This window comes from Cupressus sempervirens, chromosome 3 (genome assembly GCF_028749045.1).
Source record: "Cupressus sempervirens isolate cs-2001-9-10 chromosome 3, ASM2874904v1, whole genome shotgun sequence".
NCBI classification, from domain to species: Eukaryota; Viridiplantae; Streptophyta; class Pinopsida; order Cupressales; family Cupressaceae; genus Cupressus; species Cupressus sempervirens.
The window spans coordinates 574,068,668-574,090,063 of record NC_143120.1 but is presented as its reverse complement, the minus strand read 5'-3'; the positions used below and the strand labels follow the sequence as shown (position 1 = coordinate 574,090,063).

Sequence of the window (21,396 nt, the reverse complement as noted above, 5' to 3'; positions counted from 1 at the left end):
CATTTGAAATATCAGTACGCTAATTTTAAATATGGTTTAAAAAGAGCGGAAATAATTGTGAGATGTCATAGGTACATCTGAATACTACGCATAAAATTTCGGATCTGCAAAAATAAAAATATGAAGCTAAACTTTATAATGTTTTTGAAATTTAGCTGAAATATTAAAAAACATGGAAGTTTGAAAAAATAAAAAGTCTTAAAGAGAAATTTTGGATACGATCTCAATTCTGAATTGCAAGATTTGAGGACTCTCGCTCGTTTCCTCTACAGCCATTTATTTTGTTTTCTCAGTTTGGGTATATCTTCATTACGAGGTGGTGGAACGGAGGAGCTCTAAACTAGAGAAATTTGGAATGGAGATTATTATTGCAAAAGATTCTCAAGCACTTAAACCAGTGGAACACAAACTGTATGCATGTAATAAAATTTAGGTGAAATGGCGTTGGAATAGGCGAGGGATACAATTTGCGACCTGTACCCATGCAGAACAAGGTCAAAAACATTACAGTCTTGCATTTACCCAAGATATAGACGAAAGAGATGAACTATATTTTTAGTTTACTTGTGGAATTATGAAGCATATATGATTATTATCACATTATACATATTCAGAGCTCAAATAAGCAATAAAACTTAAGCTGACAATGCTCTTCTCCGTCGTGGATTGACTATATATACACCACTTTGGGAAGTGGGAATTAGTTGAGAAGTGAAAATCTGTGGGAATGGAGGAGATAAAGTGTATATATTGGGATTTAAAGGTCCTGGATCAACGGGAACCAATGGAATCTCTGGAGGAATGGGCTGAACATCTTGGACCCTTGTACTACTTTGTCTGAATCTATGAAACTTAAGTCCAAAGTAAGCCAAAACCAATGAGCAATAGGCTGCTGTTGCAATGACAAACAAACCCCACAAGGTCCCTAAACTCAGCTGCCCACTTCCATTATTTTCCTCTTTATCAACACATGGAGATGATGACGATGAAGGAAAATGGGAAGCAAACCACTTTCTGCGAATCTCCTCTAATTCTGTTTTGTTCTGAGTTAAGTTAAGCACTGCAGATGTCATTTCTGGAACCACTGGAGACCCTTTGGCAAATAACTGCATCATATCATACAGAGATTTAGATCATCTCTGAACTTTAGACAAATAAAAATGTAGTTTCTCTTTTATTGGATACTTACGATTCCAAATCCTCCCCTGTAGAAAGGCTGACCCACAATAGTGAATTCTCCACAGTGTTTTGACATGACCATGTTGATATATGGAATCTCATCGACTATGGCTCCAATGCTCCCATTTCTAAGTAGTTCAACATAATCCTCTGGCTTGACAAGAGATCTTAGTCTTGTCTGGTCAATTTTGAGCTCATTAGTCAGATAAGTTTCAACAAACGAGCCAAATAAATGTCCTATAGGCACGTTGCTGGCTCTAAGTGTTTCCATATCTTGTATTATTGGGGACAGTTGCTGGGCAGTGAGAATAGAAGCAAGGCTAGCTGTATAACTTGAATTTAAGATCAATACCACAAACAGCCAGATCATCAAAATTAATTTCCCAAGACATGTCATAACCTTCTCTCCTGCCCACAATTGAAAACAAGGGAGCATTAGATTATGATAAACAAAACCATTGCCAGTTAGAAAAAATTATTTGTTCTCTTAAATTATTCATGGTTCAATCCCGACTGAAAGCATATATGTATTAAATAAGAATAGAAATCCAATGACTTCACTTACTGTGAGCAAATACAATTGTTGAAAATGAAAACCTGCAAACCAGACACACAATATTGTTACATACCATAAAGTAAATGCCAACTATATCCTTCTAATTTCTTATTTAACACAGCCATCTAACCCAGAACAAAACTTCTTCCAATCGATGGGCTTATTTTGACATACTTAGTAAACCGTGATCAGTACCTCCACTATTTTGGCAAAGAGAAAACAAGGGCTATGAACCATTATCATCTTCGTTTGTACAAGCCAATATCAATTTCTTCCTAGGAAGGTATATTGTTCATTCTAATTGTTCAAAATCAAATTCTCTCTCTGATTAAAGGAACATATACATTTTGGAAAACCTGGTCTGTTAATCTGAACTTTAAGGAAATTTTCTTTTCCTTTTTTGTGATAAAATGCACCTTATAAGAGATTGTTGGACAGTTGCATGTTTATATCGTTTGAGTTATTTAAAATCTGCAATATGAAAATAAAAAGCTTCACAATCACCTGCAAGAACATTCCCAGTTCCGAATGGAGACCTGCCCACACTAACAAAGTAAATTGTAATGTCCCATTTTTTTATTTATTGTTTTTGGGAGGAATTAATTATAAAGTTATCAAAAATATATATATTATAAGGTAACTTTATAAATTAAATAAATAAAAGCTTTTAGAGGTTGCTGGAAGAAGCAGAGAAAGATTAAAAAGGGAGGCCGACCTATCAAGGAAAAAAGAATAAATAGGCATTGAGGGCTCATTGTCTATCATCGAAATTTATTATTGATTTTGCTTATGTGCGTTGTGGAGCCTAAGGTTTCTGCAAATAGTCACAATTGGCCATTGAGAACGAAAACTCTCAATTGGTACGCAATTTTGAGGGTGTGAGAGATCACCTGAATTATTGCAGCTGTGGGAAGGATATTTCAGTCCTTTCATTTGTGCTTAATTGCTGATTTGGAGTTTCTAGTGGAGTTGCACTTTCACCATATCATCTACAGCATTCAGTCTCCACCATTTGATCAATCCAGGTTCTTTATTTCAATCTATAGTTGCAACAAGTTCTCAATTGTATATAGCCAGTTAGTGTTTCTTTGTAATGTGCTATGTCATAATGTTTTGGTGCTGAAATTTTCCATATCATTTGTAAAAACATTTGATTTTCATTGAATGAATACATTGGCACTGCTATTTCTTTAATTTCAGCAATATATTTTAGCAGTGTGTTAAAATCTAGAGTTTGTTTAGTGGCCTATTGGTACGGGTCATTACAGTGGTATCAGAGCGGTTTCCTGCCAGCTTGATAGGGTTACCCAACCACCATTTAATTTAGTTTACAAAGGAACCAGCATAACTAAAAATATGGCTGAGAGACATTCTCCAAGCCCATCCAGAAGTGTGCGAGATGATGAGACTTTACAGCAACAGGAGAGGCTTCTACAGTCAATAGAGGCAAGTACACAGACAATGATGGTTATGATGCAACATTTGATTGGGGAAAATAGGAGAAATAATCATGATCAAGATGATAGAAGCATGGCAGGATCACAACATAGGACATGGTCTGTAACAGCTGATAGACCCACACGTCCTACATTTAGAGAAGAAACTCCAACACGCACACCTGATGCTATGGTAACTGATATTTTAGATGAACTCCGACAAGCAAGGAATGAGTGGGATTCATTACCAGAATATGTACAGGATGGATGGACATTTGATAGGTACCTGAACTATAGAGCTACCAGGCAGAAGCAAGTAGATAAACATAGTGAGTTGCAATAGGTCACCAACAAGTTGGTATTACCCACATTTGATGGCAGTGGAAAAATGACTGCTTGTGCTTGGATTCATAAGGTGGATACTTTCCTAACATAAGGTGGATACTTTCCTATCTCTGAAGACTATGACAAAAATTGAAGCACTCAAGTATGCCACTTTACACTTAGATGGGGTATCACATGATTGGTGGACACATGGCATGATAACATTGCAACACAATCAGGTAACCACTTATCAAGAGTTTGTGGATAGATTGATAGAAAGGTTTGATAAAAAAAAATCTTGAAGTTTATTTCCGGGAGTTAGCCCAGTTGAGACAGTTAGGAGGTTTAGAACAATTTATCAATGACTTCCAGAAGCTTGCAGTGATGGTGCTTGACATTTCAGAAAGGAGGCTAGTCATTTTATTCACAGAGGGATTACCTAAACCACTCAAGGGGTGGGTAAAGGCCTTTGATCCTCCTACATTACAGGAAGCCATGAAGAAAGCCCGTAGTATGGAACTTGCAACTCCAGCAAACCGGTTTAGTTCAAAGAGTTCTTCATCATTTAGAGATAACAAAGGGGAATTCAGCAAGGGTAAAGAGAAGGTTAGTGATTCAAAAGACAAGCTAGCTGCACCTTGTGATAAGGAAACACTTAATGACCTGCGTAGGAAGAAGCTATGCTTCTTTTGCAAAGGTCCCTATGAGTTTGGTCATGATTGTCCTATGAAGCCTAAGGGGAAAGCTAACCGGGTGATGTGGGCTTATGAAGGTTCAGATTCAAACATCTCAGAGCACCCTAATGAGGTAGAGGGTGAACAAGAGGTAGATAGTGCTGAGAAAAAAGAGGCTCCAAAGATACATTTACAGGAGGCACATCTGTCTAGTATTCAAAGAGAGGGATCTTTCAGATTTCGAGGAGTCTTGGCAGGACAAAAGATTATTACTCTATTGGATACAAGTGCCACACATAATTTCATTGATGCACGATTTGTGGAGAGGCGTGGACTCATTACTGAGGAGTTCGAGGGACTAAGAGTTAAGGTAGCTGATGGATATACTCTTCGTTGTGATAGGATGGTGCGAGATCTACCTTTGCGCCTAAACAACTATGAGTTTAAGGCAGACTATCATGTGGTCAACATGGGTGACATGGACATAGTACTTGGGATGCAATGGCTACATTCTTTGAAGGAGGTTACCCTGAGATTGGAGGATATGGAGATACGATTCGTGGTGGATGGCAGGACTCATGTGTTGAAGGCTATCCGTAATGGTGATGTTAAGACTATCTCATTTAGGCAGTTGGAGAGATTAGCCAGGCATAATAATATAGAGTGGGCAGCAATATGTGCCTTGATGCCTACCCAGGGGGAGCAACATAAGACTAAATATCATCCAGACATTCAAAAATTGAGAATCAAGTATGGGAAGGTATTTAGTGAGATTCCACCAGGCAAGCCACCAGATAGAGGTATTGAGCACATTATCAAGTTGGAGGAAGGTGCTAAGCCTGTCATGATCACACCATACCGGCACCCAAAACGACTCAAAGATGAGATCGAGAGGACCATCAACAAGTTGCTAGCAATGGAACACATCAAACCAAGTAAGTCACCTTTTGCATCTTCTGTTGTTTTGGTAAAAAAGAAGGATGGAACTCTACGAATGTGTATTGATTATAGGGTGTTGAATAAGAAAACTATAAAGAACAAGTATCCCATCCCACGCATCGATGAGCTAATAGATGAATTGCATGGGGCTTGTTATTTCACAAAAATTGATTTGAGATCAGGCTATCACCAGATCAGAGTTCGAGAGAAGGATATTGAAAAAACTGCTTTTAGATGTCATTACGGTCATTTTGAGTTTGTAGTCATGCCTTTTGGTTTGACTAATGCACCTGCCACTTTTCAGTCCACTATGAACAAGGTCTTCCACCATCAGTTGAGGAAATTTGTGCTAGTGTTCTTTGATGATATTTTGATCTATAGCAGGACATGGCAGGAACATTTAGAGCACTTGAAGACAGTATTAAGCATTTTACAGAGCGAGTCCTTGTATGCCAAGGAGTCCAAATATGATTTGGGGATGACAAAATTGTTGTATTTTGGACACATCATTAGTGCGGAAGGAGTGCGAATGGATCCTGAAAAGATCCGTACTATTGTTGATTGGCCACCACCAGAGAACCTTACACAGTTAAGAGGGTTCCTTGGTCTATGTGGATTCTATCGTAGGTTTGTTAGTGGCTACTCATGACATGCAGCGCCCATGACAGATTTGCTGAAGAAAGGGGCATTTGTGTGGACTTAGGAGGCACAGGAGTGTTTTATGCAGTTCAAGGAAATAATGACTACATGCCCAGTATTAGCATTGCCTGATTTCACGAAGCCATTTGAGCTTCAATGTGATGCTTTTGGAGAGGGAGTTGGTGCTGTACTCATGTAGGACAAGCATCCTATAGCTTATGAGAGTAGGAAACTCAGAGGGGCCGAGAGATCATTCAGCATATATGATAAGGAGATGCTAGCCATCATGCATGCCTTGGCCAAATTCAAACGGTATCTTGTGGGCAGCAAATTTTGTATTAAAACTGATCGTAATAGTTTGAAGCACTTTTTGGGACAGCGGGACTTGAATGATCGTCAGCAGAAGTGGGTGAGTAAGTTACAGGCATATGATTTTGATATCACATATGTTAAGGGGACACAGAATATTGTAGCAGATGCTTTATCCCGTAGGCCACACCTCACTTCTATGATTCAGATATCAGAGGATTGGCGACACTTGATTGTAGCAGAATATGCCAAAGACACGTGGGCCTCTTCTATAGTGGAGGGGACAACAATCGACACCAGATACACTCTCATAGATGATTTGATCATTTACAAGAACAGGATTTACTTAGTCCCAGGATCGAAAGTGAAGTAGTTGATTTTGAGAGCATTCCATAATTCACCTACAGCAGGCCATCCTGGGTATTTCAAGACTTACAGGTTAGTACGGGAATGATTCACTTGGAAGGGACTTAAGGCTGATGTTTTGCAGTATGTGCGTGAGTGTCATGTTTGCCAGCAGAACAAACAAGAGCACACTTATCCAGCAGGGCTCCTACAGCTACTTCCTATTCTTGACAGGAAGTGGGAGTGCATCTCTATGGATTTTATTACGGGCTTGCCTAGGGCCCAGGGGCGTGATTGTATCTATGTGGTGGTGGATAGGCTGAAAAAATATGCTCACTTCTTCCCTATCGCTACTACATACTCAGCAACTCAGGTGGCAGAGGTCTTCTTCAGGGAGATTTTTAGATTACATGGGTTACCTCGGAGCATTGTGAGTGACAGGGACAGCCGCTTCATGAGTCACTTTTGGCAGGAGATATTTTGGTTGTCTGGCACTGAGCTTACACCTAGTACCAGTTATCAACCACAGACTGATGGTCAAACAGAGATTGTAAACAAATGGGTGGAAGGGTATTTGAGGAATTATGTGGTAGATCAACAGCGAGCTTGGGTCAGATGGATATATCTCTATGAGTATTATTACAATACTACATATCATATGACTATACAAATGACACCCTTCATGACACTTTACGGTTATGAGGCACCTAGTTTCTTAGATTTGTTGTTGGGAGATAGTCGAGTACCCCATGCAGGTGAACTATTACAAGAAAGTAAGGATATAGTTGCTACTCTCAAAAACAACATTGCTAAAGCTCAGAACCAACAAAAACAGTATGCAAACAAGAAGAGGACTGAGCGTAGTTTTGAGGTAAATGATATAGTTTACCTCATGTTGCAGCCATATAAGCAGTCCACTCTCAAGAAGAGTGGTACAGAGAAACTCAAGCCACACTATTATGGACCATTCAAGATCATCAAACGAATTGGTGAGGTGGCTTATGAGTTGGAGCTTCCCACGGATAGTCGAGTGCACAATGTGTTTCATGTATCACGCCTCAAAAAGGCATTGGGTCAGAATGTGATGCCTTCTACAGTATTACCTCCCTTGAATGATGAAGGGAAATTGATCTTAGTGCCAGAATTCATTATGGATAGTAGAGAGAAGCAGCTTCGTAGGAGAGTAATCAAAGAGTATCTAGTTAAGTGGAAAGATTTGCCTATTGAAGATGCTACTTGGGAGGGAGAAGTGATTTTGCAACATCTAGCATTAAAATTGCTTGAGGCCAAGCAATTTTAGGAGGGGCAGACCTGTAATGTCCCATTTTTTTATTTATTGTTTTTGGGAGGAATTAATTATAAAGTTATCAATTAAAAAATATATATATTATAAGGTAACTTTATAAATTAAATAAATAAAAGCTTCTAGAGGTTGCTGGAAGAAGCAAAGAAAAATTAAAAAGGGAGGCCGACCTATCAAGGGAAAAAGAATAAATAGGCATTGAGAGCTCATTGTCTATCATCGAGATTTATTATTGATTTTGCTTATGTGCGTTGTGGAGCCTAGGGTTTCTGCAAATAGTCACAATTGGCCATTGAGAACGAAAACTCTCAATTGGTACGCAATTTTGAGGGTGTGAGAGATCACCTGAATTATTGCAGCTGTGGGAAGGATATTTCAGTCCTTTCATTTGTGCTTAATTGCTGATTTGGAGTTTTCAGTGGAGTTGCACTTTCACCATATCATCTACAGCATTCAGTCTCCACCATTTGATCAATCTAGGTTCTTTATTTCAATCTGTAGTTGCAACAAGTTCTCAATTGTATACAGCCAGTTAGGGTTTCTTTGTAATGTGCTATGTCATAATGTTTTGGTGCTGAAATTTTCCATATCATTTGTAAAAACATTTGATTTTCATTGAATGAATACATTGGCACTGCTATTTCTTTAATTTCAGCAATATATTTTAGCAGTGTGTTAAAATCTAGAGTTTGTTTAGTGGCCTATTGGTACGGGTCATTACATAAATAAATGTTTATAGAAGTCAAATAAACATATTCCCAATCCAAAGCATCAAATTACAAACCAAACAATTTCAATCCAATTAAGATGCATGTCCAAAGTACATATGGAGCACAAAACAGCTGGGACTGAAGCCTAACTGGAAGCTTTAACAAAATATATTGAATAAAAGAACAGCTTAAAAGGTCTGTTTAGCTACCAATATGGGAAATTCAGGTAAACAACAAACAAAATAGGAACAGAAATTGATCGATCCATTTTCAAAGGAAACCTACTATCGCATGCTTTTGAATCTGATTTCAAAAGCAGGATCCACCTCTACTCTACATTTTGCTTGTTTGAAATTGACTCCCATTGTGTAAAATTGAATATACTTTATGACCATTCATATATTTGTTAGCCCTGATCTAGTTACAAGTATTTTGTGCTAAGAACAATTAGCTGATGCTTTGGCTCTGCCCTTATCTTCCCCACTTGCCAAAACTTTATTGACATGTCCTTGTAATAATCTGCCAGAGATAAATTACTTTCCTGAGCAGCTGCAAGCTCATACAAGTCTCTTCCTAGGGAGTAATGACCTCTTCAGTAGCCCTGATTTCAGTAGTCTCCAGTGACACTATTTCCCTGAACAAAGAAAATATTTTCCATATTCTGTGTTGCCACAACCGCAATGCTATACCAGTCCAGACTTTCCAACCAAGAGAAAAGATATCTGTTATACTTGTGAGGAAATACTCCCCATCCCTCCTCTCGCTTCAACTTCTACCTAAAAGTCTCATTCACAGTTGTGAAATAAAAAACATACTCTGGCTACTATAAGATAAAATCCATACACCCAATATTGAATGGACCTTTCCCATGTCCCAAAAAGTTTGGGTCAAAATGCCTAGAAACTTATTAGATACCTACCAACATAAATGATATTAAGCCTTCAAAAGAGGGGTTGCATTTTATGAGCAAAATTGGGATTCCTTTTTAAACACTTATCTCCAGCCTTAAACCCTGCAAAAGAGCTCCCACAAAAATTTCAGTTTAGGCTTCCATTCCTCCACTACCATGGCAATACTAACAACAACAATTTCTCTGCACAAATGACCCAGGAATAGGGGAATATATCATTGCCCAAAAATCTAGAAAATCTCAACTATGAAAGGATCTACATGAATCTCCCTTCGAGCAGTTAAATTAAAACTAGTAATTCAGGGGGTAATACACTAGCTGAGAAACTAAATGTATCTTAAGCAACAATTGATACACTAGATGTACAAAATTTTAACTAAGAGATACTGTCAAATGGAAAAACTCTATAGGAAATATGTATGCCTTCTAATTGGACTACATGCTTTAAGTCCATCTTTTATATAGCTTTACAATGCAAGAAACAAATAAACTTGGTTTCTTGGAGAGAATCAAAGAGTCACTGCACTTGGTAGTCTTATCTCCAATTTGAGCTTAGCGAAATTGTGGATAACTTTACATGATTTTCTTGTTCATGGTCTTAGATGCCCTTGCATTGTCTTTGCAAGTCTGCATTATAAGTCAGGTTTCAGATCCTGACTTAGAAGCTATTTTCCTCAACGCTTGCATGTGTCAAAGAGTCTTTGAGACCTGATTACAAGTCATTCCTCACATTTCCAAAGTGCATTCAGGTCTTGGAGGCCCAATTACAAGTTCTCTTTGTATCCTCATATGTCATCAGGTCTTCAAGACCCGATGGCAAGTCTATATCTCAAATGCAATCGGGTCTCTGAGACTCAATTGTAAGTTGCAACTCTGCAACTATAAGATAATGGTCAAGTCTTAAGACCTGACCTTCGTGTCTCTGCCCTACTTATATGTGATCAGGTCTCTAAGACTCAATGAGAAGTCCTACATGCGCATCTGTGTTGGTTAGGTCTTAAGACCCCACCAATATGTCCTGCTCTTTACACACTTGCAATCAGGTCTGTAAGCCCCAACTGCATATCAACTTGCACTATCAACACTTGTAACCGGGTCCCAACACTTGTCCGGGTCTTAAGGACCCGATTACATGTGGAATCCTCTTGCACCATCTTTGCACATGCAATTCGGGTCTTGAGACCCCAATTGCAACTTGGTTTTCCCTTTGTCCATTTTTTACCCTTTTGCAATGTTATTCTCTGACATCTTGTAGTTTTGATCAAGTTGTCATCCAAATTTGTAAGTTCTTTAAATCCATTGTTGCTACTTCGTTTCAAATGATCTCATGATCTCATTCACATGTTGAGACCTGAAGACTACATGCGCTGGAAACATTGCAACATGAAGACCTCCTTGACAGGGGATGATGTTAATGAAGTCATGTCTCCAAACACTTGCTTTGTCTTTTGTCATGCATTATGAAATTCAGTTTTGACACATTGCATGTAAAATGGGAATATGTGATGACATGTAATCACATTACAAGTCAAGATAATTTAGGACTGTAATGTTGAATAAGTCAAAAGTTAGTTAGAACTCTCCCATCTTTTTTCATAGCCTCTCCTCTATAAATGAGAGAGATCTCGTTGTAAATGGGTATCTTTTTTGCAATGCAATTAAACTCTGCCAGTTTGAGAAACACTCAAACTTTGATATTAGATGTAAACCAAATTGCAATCAGTAACAGAGGCAAGTTGTTTCCAATCTTTGTGTTGAGACAAGTTCCTGTATGACAACAGTATCCAAAGTTGATTGTAAGTATTGTGCTGTTATCTTACAGGGATTAAACTCAATCTTGTAGTTGTACAGCTACTTATGAGTTTAGAGATAGTGTTATGTTTTCAAAGTTGATCTTGTAGTCTTTGAGCTGTTTACTATGTACGAAGCTGCTGATATATGTTCAAACTAAGAGATAACTTGTAGTTTTTGAGTTGCTTTTATCTACTACATTTGTGTGTTTTAAGGTGTAGTGTATGTTGGAGTATTTGAGCTACACATATTCCATCTTTGTTCCTGAATTCACATAGGAAGTCATGGAAAGTCTTCGAGCTTTCATGAGCTCCGTGGTTACTAACTCTTCTAGATTGTATTTGAAAGATTTGTAAGGATCAGCTATTCTGAGAAAAGAGAATAGATGAAGAAAAAGCACCTATTTTGGAGGAAGAGAATATGGTGAACATAACACCCTATTGATTAGCTTATTGTACATAATCTTAGATCCTAGTTAAGTGTTGTTTGATTTTGGTAGCAATAAACAGGGGGAGCCTTCCCTTACAAATAGGAGAGGCTATGTCTCACACACTATGGTTGAAACTATTATTTTGCAATTGGTTGAAAACTGTCAGTTGCAAAATACTCAGCCAACTGTTAGCAACCCATGTCCATGGGAGTTCAAATGAAGAGTCAAGTATGGAAACCTTAGTAAATACCAAAACTAACTGTTGGATTTATTTAGTTTTGGTGCCCCTACTTGTCCAGGTCATTTCTCATAGCTTGCTTAGCCTACTACTTGATAGTCAAAGTTTGTTGTCATGAACTACTGAATCCAAGTTTAAATGTAATGTTTCCATGATCCATAAATAGCTATTTTACAGCAATTTTCCAGGTTAAGGCTGGTAGGGGGTGGGGGCTTGTATATCTGGAAGAACGGATGATAGATGTCTCTTTTTAGGGGATGGAAAGGTTGGCAATTTAAATAATAGATATTATCATTATGTTAAAAAGAAAGGAAATATCCGCTATTTATATTTGAGGCGTTCACCTTAAACAGTATAGATTTTGTAAGTTCAAATCCTCTATAAATATGAAACTAGTGATTGGCATTATCTTTTAAATATAAAACATCTTTAGCTTCTACCAGTAAAGCGTGCCCTTTCATTAACTAAGTTTTACATCCCAAATTTTGTCCTAATTTTAAATTTATTCATAGCTGTTAGACTAAACAGATTTTTCTTTCATAATCATGTGAAGTAGGCAGTTATTTATATCCGTTGTATTAACTCTTTAATGAAGATGGTCGTTATCCATTATTTGTCATGTGATGTTTAGCACTTGCTTGATTTTGGAATTATGGTTAATAATTAAATTCTTTTAAATGTTAATACGAAAATTATTATGGAACTTGTTATGATTGTGGAAATATTGCACAGGTGATTGCAGGAGAAGATGAAGGGGGGAAGCATTGCTAAACAGGATCAACAGAATGGAATACTAGCTTAGTCCAATTATCAGGTTGACAGGTATGACCTCAAATTGCCTTTGTAAGGATCTAGTGACTTGAACTTTAGGATACAAATGAAGGACTTGCATGAGCTATTAAGTAAACATTTTAAAACATAAAATAATTTAATTAAAACATAATACGTACCTCAAAGGATTTTGATTGATCTTCCCACCACAACTATAATAAATACCTATGTACATACACATAAAGAATAAAGTGTCACCATAATATAATTATTTCTTTTATAATAGTATGATGCCACCTCATAAGTATATCTACGTGCATATAGATAGATATAAACTATAATTATTTTCGATTTATAACCTTCAAATCTTTTTCCATTTTTTTATTCTTTTTCTTGCTTGAAACTAATGAACACTTGGCATATTTATTTGGCATCCAAGAGCCAAGTCTTTATTTTTATGTTACAGTTTCTTGGAAGCCAAAGAGACATATAATCTCTTTAAATTATGAAGTCAAGAGAGGTGGCAGACACAATTTTTCCATCACCCGACTTCCTTGTTTATCACCCGATTTCCTTGTTTATACCCGACTTCTTTCATACACCCGACCACGGTTTCCTAGCAACCGATATCTCTGCAGTATACTACATAGTAATGATTGCAATAATTCCTTTCCACGATTTTCCTGTTATAGAAATGTTCTGCTGAATATCGTGAGTAATAATCATACTGAGAACTACGTTCAGGATCTCTCCTATAAAGAGTGATATGGATTGATTAAGCATCTAGCAAGACTTCCATCTTCCTTCTAGATTATATCAGGTTATGTGGTTACCAAAACCCAAGTGTTGCAATATGTTTTCTTTATCAGTGGTTACTGCATTCTAATTATACAGCAGTAAGCTACAGTTTATATCATGATACAAATCAACTTGCTTAACATAATGGGATAGACCCTCTTTAAATTAGAGTTGTTTATGGAAAATAAAAGCCAAGTAACCATGTTATGAAATCATGATTTATTTATGCCACTGGAAATCAGGATCAAAAGATATTTTTTTCTGCAAGTCTTAAAGAACACATTCTTCAAATCACAAGCTGTGATAATCTAGAAACATATAATTATTTATGAATCAACGGACATAGCCGATTACTCTGAGATTCTGAGCACCTAGGACTCACTGGCTATATAGCCATGGAAAAGGTGAAGAGGTGAGATGGAATCTGCAATGACATGGAAATAAAGTCGGATATGATACAATAAATCTAAATAATTTTATTTAATAACTCATGCTCGTCCATATTGTTGTTCCCCTGTTGTCAAGTCGAGCGGTGGTGATCGGGTCATTGAACTTATCAAAAAACCTTAGCCACGATCATTTAAAGGCATATTTGTCATCTATGATCACTTGATGTTAGTGGAGCCAGTTATTCAAACATGTTCGTCCATAACTGTGTGGACATTATAAACACCGGAATACTCAAGTGGCTAGACTAAAAGTATCCCAAGCCTGATCTTGGGGTAGGGAGGCCCTTTCTAATTCAATAGATTGTGTGGGGATAAGTATGGTCTGAGGTTGGGAGGTTAAGCCTAAATCAATGCTTCTCCTCTTACCAAAAGTCAAGGCTTGCACAACCAACTAAAGACTCACCGGATATTCTTTGTATGTTCTTCTTCTTTTCATGTTATGCATTTACTTTACTTGTATGTAGGGAAAAATAGTAAATCGTTATTCTAGCTATTTCAGTTGATCATAGTTACAGTTATTTTCAGTTAATCGTTATTAAAGTTATTACAATTGATCAATGATACAGTTATTTCAGTTAATCGTTAATATAGTTATCTCAATTGATCATTGTTACAGTTATTTTCAGTTAATTGTTATTCCAGTTATTAAGTTTATAATTGATGCAGTTATTTCAGTTGATCATTGTTACAGTTATTTTTAGTTAATCGTTAATCCAGTTATTTCAGTTAATCATTTTTATAATTATTTCAGTTAATCGTTGGTAATTAAAAGCAGTAAATGTCCTATGAAAAGGAATTTAGTTGGGGAAAACTCTTTATCGATTTTCTTTATTTTGTTATGAAAAACCATTTGTTACACTAAGCCCTTTGGGGGGCTACCTAATTAGTGCGAAGCTTATTAAGGAGAAAGATAATACATGTGACATTTGTGTCTCAGACTATTTTATTTTGTTACAGAACCCATATGCATATTATAATTGGCCTTATTGTTGTGTCAATGCTTCAATTTGTGAGATGCCATTTATCAACAAATAATAGAAAGAAGGCTGTGCATTGATTCAAGCTCATTCAGTAAAGGTTATCCATGTATTCAAAGTTCAAACATCCTCATACCATGCAGCAGCGACTGATATCAAATTTTATTACAGCATATAAAACTGATCGCTTGCATCAGGACTCAAAATGGCTACTTAACAAAGGTTTGGAAATTCATTATTGTAACTGTCTGCAGATTTAGCGGGAATGTTTCATTTTTCTGATGTTAAAACTTTATTCATAAAATGAACTATTATTTTTGACGATGCACTTACTGTACATTTTCAATTGAAATGCTAGTTTCCATCTATTACTTTCAAACAAAAAAGCATGTACTAGAGTCTAGGGGTGATTTGTGATATTTCTAATAATCAAGTACAGGGGTAATTCTAGTGGGGAATTTAGATTTCAAGCACAAGAGATGAAAATAACTTCTATGATGGAGCTGAGGAATTTAAAGGTCAGAAAATTGAGCTTTAGAAGATTAAAATGGAGGACATTGTGGATGGTGATTAATGAATTTCGGCAACCAGATTTATTCCCCAGGGAATGGATCTAGATGACTATGGAAAACTTGATTGAAAGGAAAGAAGTGTCATTTCAACTTTGCTTTGATTTGGCACTTTTGAATGTCTTGGGTGAAGACCCTACAAAGAAAATTTAGGAGAAACTGAGAATTTTCTATCAAACAAAATCACCTGTAAACATTTTTTTCTCTGGAAGTTGTATTCTCTAAGAATGAATGATGGTGATTCCATGATAGAGAACTTGAATGAATTGAATATAGTCATAGGCCTTAATTATCTTTAGTGAATGTGAAAATGAACGAAGACGGCCAATGTATTACATCATTACATTTGCTTTCTAGCCCACAGAGGCACCTTGTGATACCAATTAGTAGTACCTGTACAATTTTGAAGTTCAAGGAGGTTGTTAGAGCTTCGTTGTCAGAGAGATGAGGCAAAAACCCATGAAATCAAGATAGGGTGCTTTAATTGTCAGAGGGCATTCCAAAGTCAACAGCAAGAAAAGAATGGAGACAAGATCTAAGTCCAAAGGAAAATGTAAGTTTCCTTGAAAGAAAGGCTAGTTGCTAGAGCTATGGAAAAACTAGTCCATTTCAAGAAGTGCTACAGACTTCAGAAGACTAATGATGAATCTGATGATCCTTCTCCATCAAACACAAATTCCTCCAATGGCTAAAGAATTGTTTTTGACATTATGCATGCATGTAATGATTCAATGTTGGCCAGCTCAAGAGATTCATTTCATATTATTCTTCACAAGGAGTCGTTGTCAGAATATGAAAGCTACAATGGAGGTACAATGGAGGTGAAGTATTCTAGCAGACAACATGTCTCAGAAAACTGATGCAGGAGCATCGTGTGTAGACATATGTTATGGACTGACAGAGTAAGAAGATTAAATAGAAATGCCATTTTGATGGTAATATTAGTATGGGCAAATGCATATCGATGGAGGAGTTGTGATGCCTTAAGCTATTCCTGCCAAGCTGATCAGACAGAAATTTGGGAGGATAATCCATTAATAATCTCAGTAAAATTAAGAATGGTCCCAAAGAAGAATGTGTAATAGGAGGAGGTGAAAGGAGTGGCAGTTCCAGTCAAGGTAGGGGAAACGGCACAGAAAATAAAAGAAATTGGAGGATGCATAAAGGGTCTGGAGCAGTATTAAGTTTTTGGGGGTGAAATTTCGTTTTGGGTTATTGTGGGCAGGTTTTCCTGAAGGAAGAAAAGCTCTAAATTAGAAGAATGCTAGAGAGTTGAGATTTTTTTTCTTCGTAGAGAATTTAACCTGTTGGCTACAGGTGTAGCTTTAGGATTAGAGTTTGACAGAAAGTTTTGAAAGGATATTGATTGCTGATAAAAATACTGTTGTTCAGGTCTGTGAGAGATCAAATCAAGTGGAAATGTTGTAAAGTGAAGCCAATGGGCTCACCATTTTGTAATGCATATTTGTTTTGAGTTTCGATAAGAATTTATGAAGTTCATTGCATCAGCTTGCTGTCCATTTTCATCTATTCTGCTGTTATATATTTCAGATTTGTGTGTGTTTGGAGTGCTGGTTGTGGCAAGTCTGTGTGGGTAGCAGCTCATTGCAACAAAATCACTCACCAAGGTCAAGTTGATGTTTAAAGATGAGAGCATTACATCTCATTCTTGATTCATGTAATAGAAAGTGATATTGGTCATATTAGTCTTCAGCGATGGGCTTAGTAATAACAGCAAGTTAATCACTTTATTTCACTTCACCAAATAATATAAACATGAGTTAAACTTAATTTTCACTTTAAGGTCTGGTATTAGAGTTTATATTATTGCTCCAATAAAGAAACAAGTGTTCTTTCATTAATGTAGACAAAGATTATTTGTCTTCTCCAGGTATATATTCTTTCTTGATTTCTTTGCACTTAATGAGTATTCATAATATGTCTTTCTACGACATATAATGCTTAAAATTGGAATAATATAATTAAGAGATTTCAAATATAAGAGAAGCCTTTACCAGAGGGACACTTCCATTTGCTTGGCAGGCTTTCCTGTGAAAGCATGGTTCTCACTCCTTTCCAATAGCCAAAGAAGAATAGCAGTAAGCACAATAAAAGCTGCTGCAGTCAACCACATGGATCTCGTGAAAGGTTGTAGAAAGGGCCACCCAGAAGATCTTGTCTTCTTCATAGGCACCATAATGACCAGCCCCGTATCAGTGTATGGCTGTGTAAAATCTACCTTTGCAGTACGGTTTGTGAGTATTGTTATATCAGCTACAACCACATCAAATGTCTGGCCATCAACATGCATATTGATAAGTATTCATTATGCGTACAAGGTTCCTACATTCTTACTGAAGTCCTAATGTTGTGAGCATCTTCTTCTAATATGGATTAGTAAACATAACATCTTGGCCTCCATGCAGAAATTAATACTACAAATCAAAACACAAAATCTCTGAAATAAATAATGGATCGAGGGGTGTGATCCAAAACATTGATGCAAAAACTTACACACAATCGTATCCAGAACCAATAACATCTAGAATTTCATAGATTGTGGAAATCTATTAGCATTAAAGTAAATAATGTTCACAAAGAAATTGAAGTTATTTTCGGATTTACCAATGTCAAAGTTGAAGTAGATGTATACAAATGCTAGGCCTAATGCTTTCAACATAGTAGACAGTGGAACCAAACATTTATAGCCTCTATACAGTTAACATCTAAGCAGGACTATCTAGATCAAAATATACACAAATCTTAAGCATAAAACTACTCCAAACAAGTACTCTTAATTTCAATCACAGGATTCAAACACAGAAAACCACAGACAAACGGAAATTGTGGCAAAGGTAATCTTGTTGGAAATAGGGCCCAAGGCTAAAACAAGTACTCAATAGTGCCCCTTAATTGGATTGCAAATCAGCCTAAATAAGCCTTATTCAACAGATTTGGTGCTCGAAGAGAAATACTCAAAGAAAGTTTTGATCATTGCTAAAATCAGAATGATATTTTAAACAACCTATCACAGATCTTTAATAATGCAAGAAAAACGGGACAACTTATTCTACAATACTGGACAAACAATAGTACAATACTTGAAAGTTCTCCATCTCTGCTGAAGAAAATGTAACAATAGAAACAAATTAAATAGAAGTGAATTAACGTTCAAAAAACATGAAAAAAAATACAACACAGTTTTTTCTTAACTGCAATAAGCTATTCAACTTTCATTACATAAATTGTTGATAATTAGAAAGGCTCTATTAAAAATGTCTGCAACGAAATGATTCTGCAAATGTTTTGAGCCTACTATTTACAGGTCAATGTAAATTCATAACCCTAATTTTAATTGAAGTTGTTAATATTAAATATCCATAACAAGGAATGTATACTGGACCTAAAAAATCAGAGCTATCAATACTACCCATGCTGGGTAAATCCTGGAGTATCAACAAAGATCTTGAGTCAATGCCCCTTGGCTCAGAGCCAAGTATGTTACTATTAGCAATCTTTTCTATGATGATATCTCCCAAAAAGTTATTTAATTTTTATGGAAACAACTGGGTCGTGTGTATATATATATATCGGGATCTCTGTTTTTATACAGTACATATCAAGGGAGCATACATCTAAATCATAACTCGTCATTTGACTAAGCTGCCATGAGCTGGGGCTCCATTCACTATTGATGTTTCCTTTACTTGGATTCAATATGAGGTGTATTTACCCACAATTTTCAAAGAAACAGAAAGATGAAACCAAACCAAGTCAGAAATGTTAGGGTACCTTATTTGCAACCTGGTCAACCAGGTCATTATAGTCTGGATTTTCGTCGCTCTCTTCGGAAACCTGAAATTCATAATCTAAATGATAAGGAAGCTTTTCCAAAGCATGCAGAAATACATCTATGCAGAACCCTGAAAAGTTACTGTTATTGTTAGTTATGTTCACAAATTCGGCGAACACAACATGTGGAGGGACTCCCACTAGAAACTTTCTGTAACCAGAGGGTGGTATTGAAGATCCATTTGGCCATGTGATCTCTAATCCTTCTTCCCTTATCAAATTCAAGCCTTCCTTACTCCATGATCCTACAACTCTGTTTTCCCTGTTGACTACATTTATGATGTCATATGAATCAACCTCAAGAAGCCCATTTTTGCTGAATGCTATTTGACCACTAATTCCCTCGAAACTGGTATCTGCTACCATCTTAAACATGGCGCTCCCTTCCTGAAAAAAATGGGCATCCGTTGAAGACCCAAATTCCAATTCAGTACGGTTTCTGATTCTGAAGAGAGCATCAATAGCTCTGGCAATTACCCAGATAGAATCATAGGCGTAGGCTCCAACCATGCCAATATTTTCCGAGTGAATTACTTCTGGATACGCCCTCGTGAAGCTCTCATTCCATCTGGTGTTGATGTTCTGGAGGCGTGAAGAGCTTGAAATGTGTCTACGAACCCCAATGACTCCTTGCATTGAATCCATACCCTTGTCATGTACAACATCCAAATAATTCGCAACCCACTCTGTTACAATCCATACACAGCCCTGCTGCTGCATGATGCCTGAATGTTTTGCCTCTATAAAGATTTTCTTGGCCAAGCGGTAGCTAGTATGAACAAGAAACACGCGGCTCCTAGTCTTTTCCTTTTCTAGACTCTTCAGAATTGCTTTCCAAGAAGAGCCATTGAAATACTCATCGGACACTGGAAACTTTTGAACTATCCTGGAACCGGCAGGAAAGGTTCGGAGTGCATTGTTCAAGGCCAAAATCCCCCCCACACCCTCTTCATCATCCTGAAAGATAACCACTATTTCTCTCCAGTAAAACTTGTGAAGCAAAGAAGCTATTGCCTTCATTTGTACTGCATCACTGCCAAACATCTGAATGGAATATGCGGAATGTTTCATTGGCATGGATGCATCATTCCCAGCAAATGTAAGGAGGGGCACTTGGGAAGAATCAGTCACCAAGGATATAAAATTGGAAACATATGCTGTCATGGGTGCCACTACGGACACCACATTTGCATTCAACAATTCCATCACTGGACAAGCAATTGCAATTAGTATAAATCCAATTGTGACTGATTAAAAAGAGAACCTAAAAGAAACTGGGGAAGGAATAGAATTTTTACCATTCCATGCATTTGTAAGAGCGCTGCTTCCTAGCTGACCATTCAGAAACTCGAGACGAGTAGCATTGAGAAGCGTGTGGTAATCATTCACGTCTTGAATGGCTAATTGGATGGCCACGTTACATTGCTTGCCTTGATAGCTTTCCAAATCGAGGAAACCTCCGATTCTCACTTCCTGTGGCACTGCATCACTAAATTTCACAGTGGAAAACAGCAGGAAGAATATGATGAGTTCCATTTTACGGGTGCTAACATGCCTGCTCTAGACACTACGTTAGTGAGGATGGTCGCCAGTTATTTATCACACATTATATTATTTCCATACAACTCCACTCCCATCATCTTCTCTGCACTTTCCTGCCTGGTGAGGGTGGCACAAGGTCAAAGATCGAATCTTTGCCTTGCCCCTACAAGATTCCTCAGTTCAGATATTTGTTTATTAAATTCGTGCTTCTTCCCCGCATTGGTGGGGATGTTTAAATTTTGTATCACGAAAATAATAATGTGTATATGTGCAATGGGATGGAAGATGCAATTATTTTTTGTCTCCGTCTTTCCTTTCTTTTGATCATCTTTCTAAATCTTTATATTTCTCTATCAATCTATCTCATCATCTATATATCTCTTTCCATTTCTTTCTTTTCACATGTATTATTTTGTATTTTCTTATATTGCTTTCTATCTTCATATCTTCTTAATCTATTTTCCCCTCCTTCCTCCATCTCTCTATCTCCCTTTCTTATTTTCTCTTATTTCTATATTATATCTCCCATCCCCCCTCTCTTTCTCCATATATCATTTTCTACCTCCATCTTGATCTTTATATATCTCTATTTCTTATTCTCTCTTCTTTCAATATTTATCTCACTTCCCTCTCTCTAGCCCTCTCTCTCCCGCTC

The 21,396-nt window shown here is 37.0% G+C and overlaps 1 protein-coding gene across 1 annotated transcript; it reads right to left on the bottom strand.

The window, feature by feature from the left end:
• Window positions 1-530: 530 nt before the first annotated feature.
• LOC149567725 (glutamate receptor 3.2-like) lies at window positions 531-20,876 on the bottom strand. The gene is made up of 6 exons (XM_089820989.1): window positions 20,498-20,876; window positions 19,140-20,407; window positions 17,363-17,640; window positions 1,745-1,776; window positions 1,190-1,587; window positions 531-1,106 (listed from the first exon to the last, which is right to left on the bottom strand). The coding sequence occupies exons 1-6, from the start codon at window positions 20,733-20,735 to the stop codon at window positions 636-638; spliced, it is 2,685 nt and encodes an 894-aa protein (XP_089677115.1). The 5' UTR covers window positions 20,736-20,876; the 3' UTR covers window positions 531-635.
• Window positions 20,877-21,396: the final 520 nt, after the last annotated feature.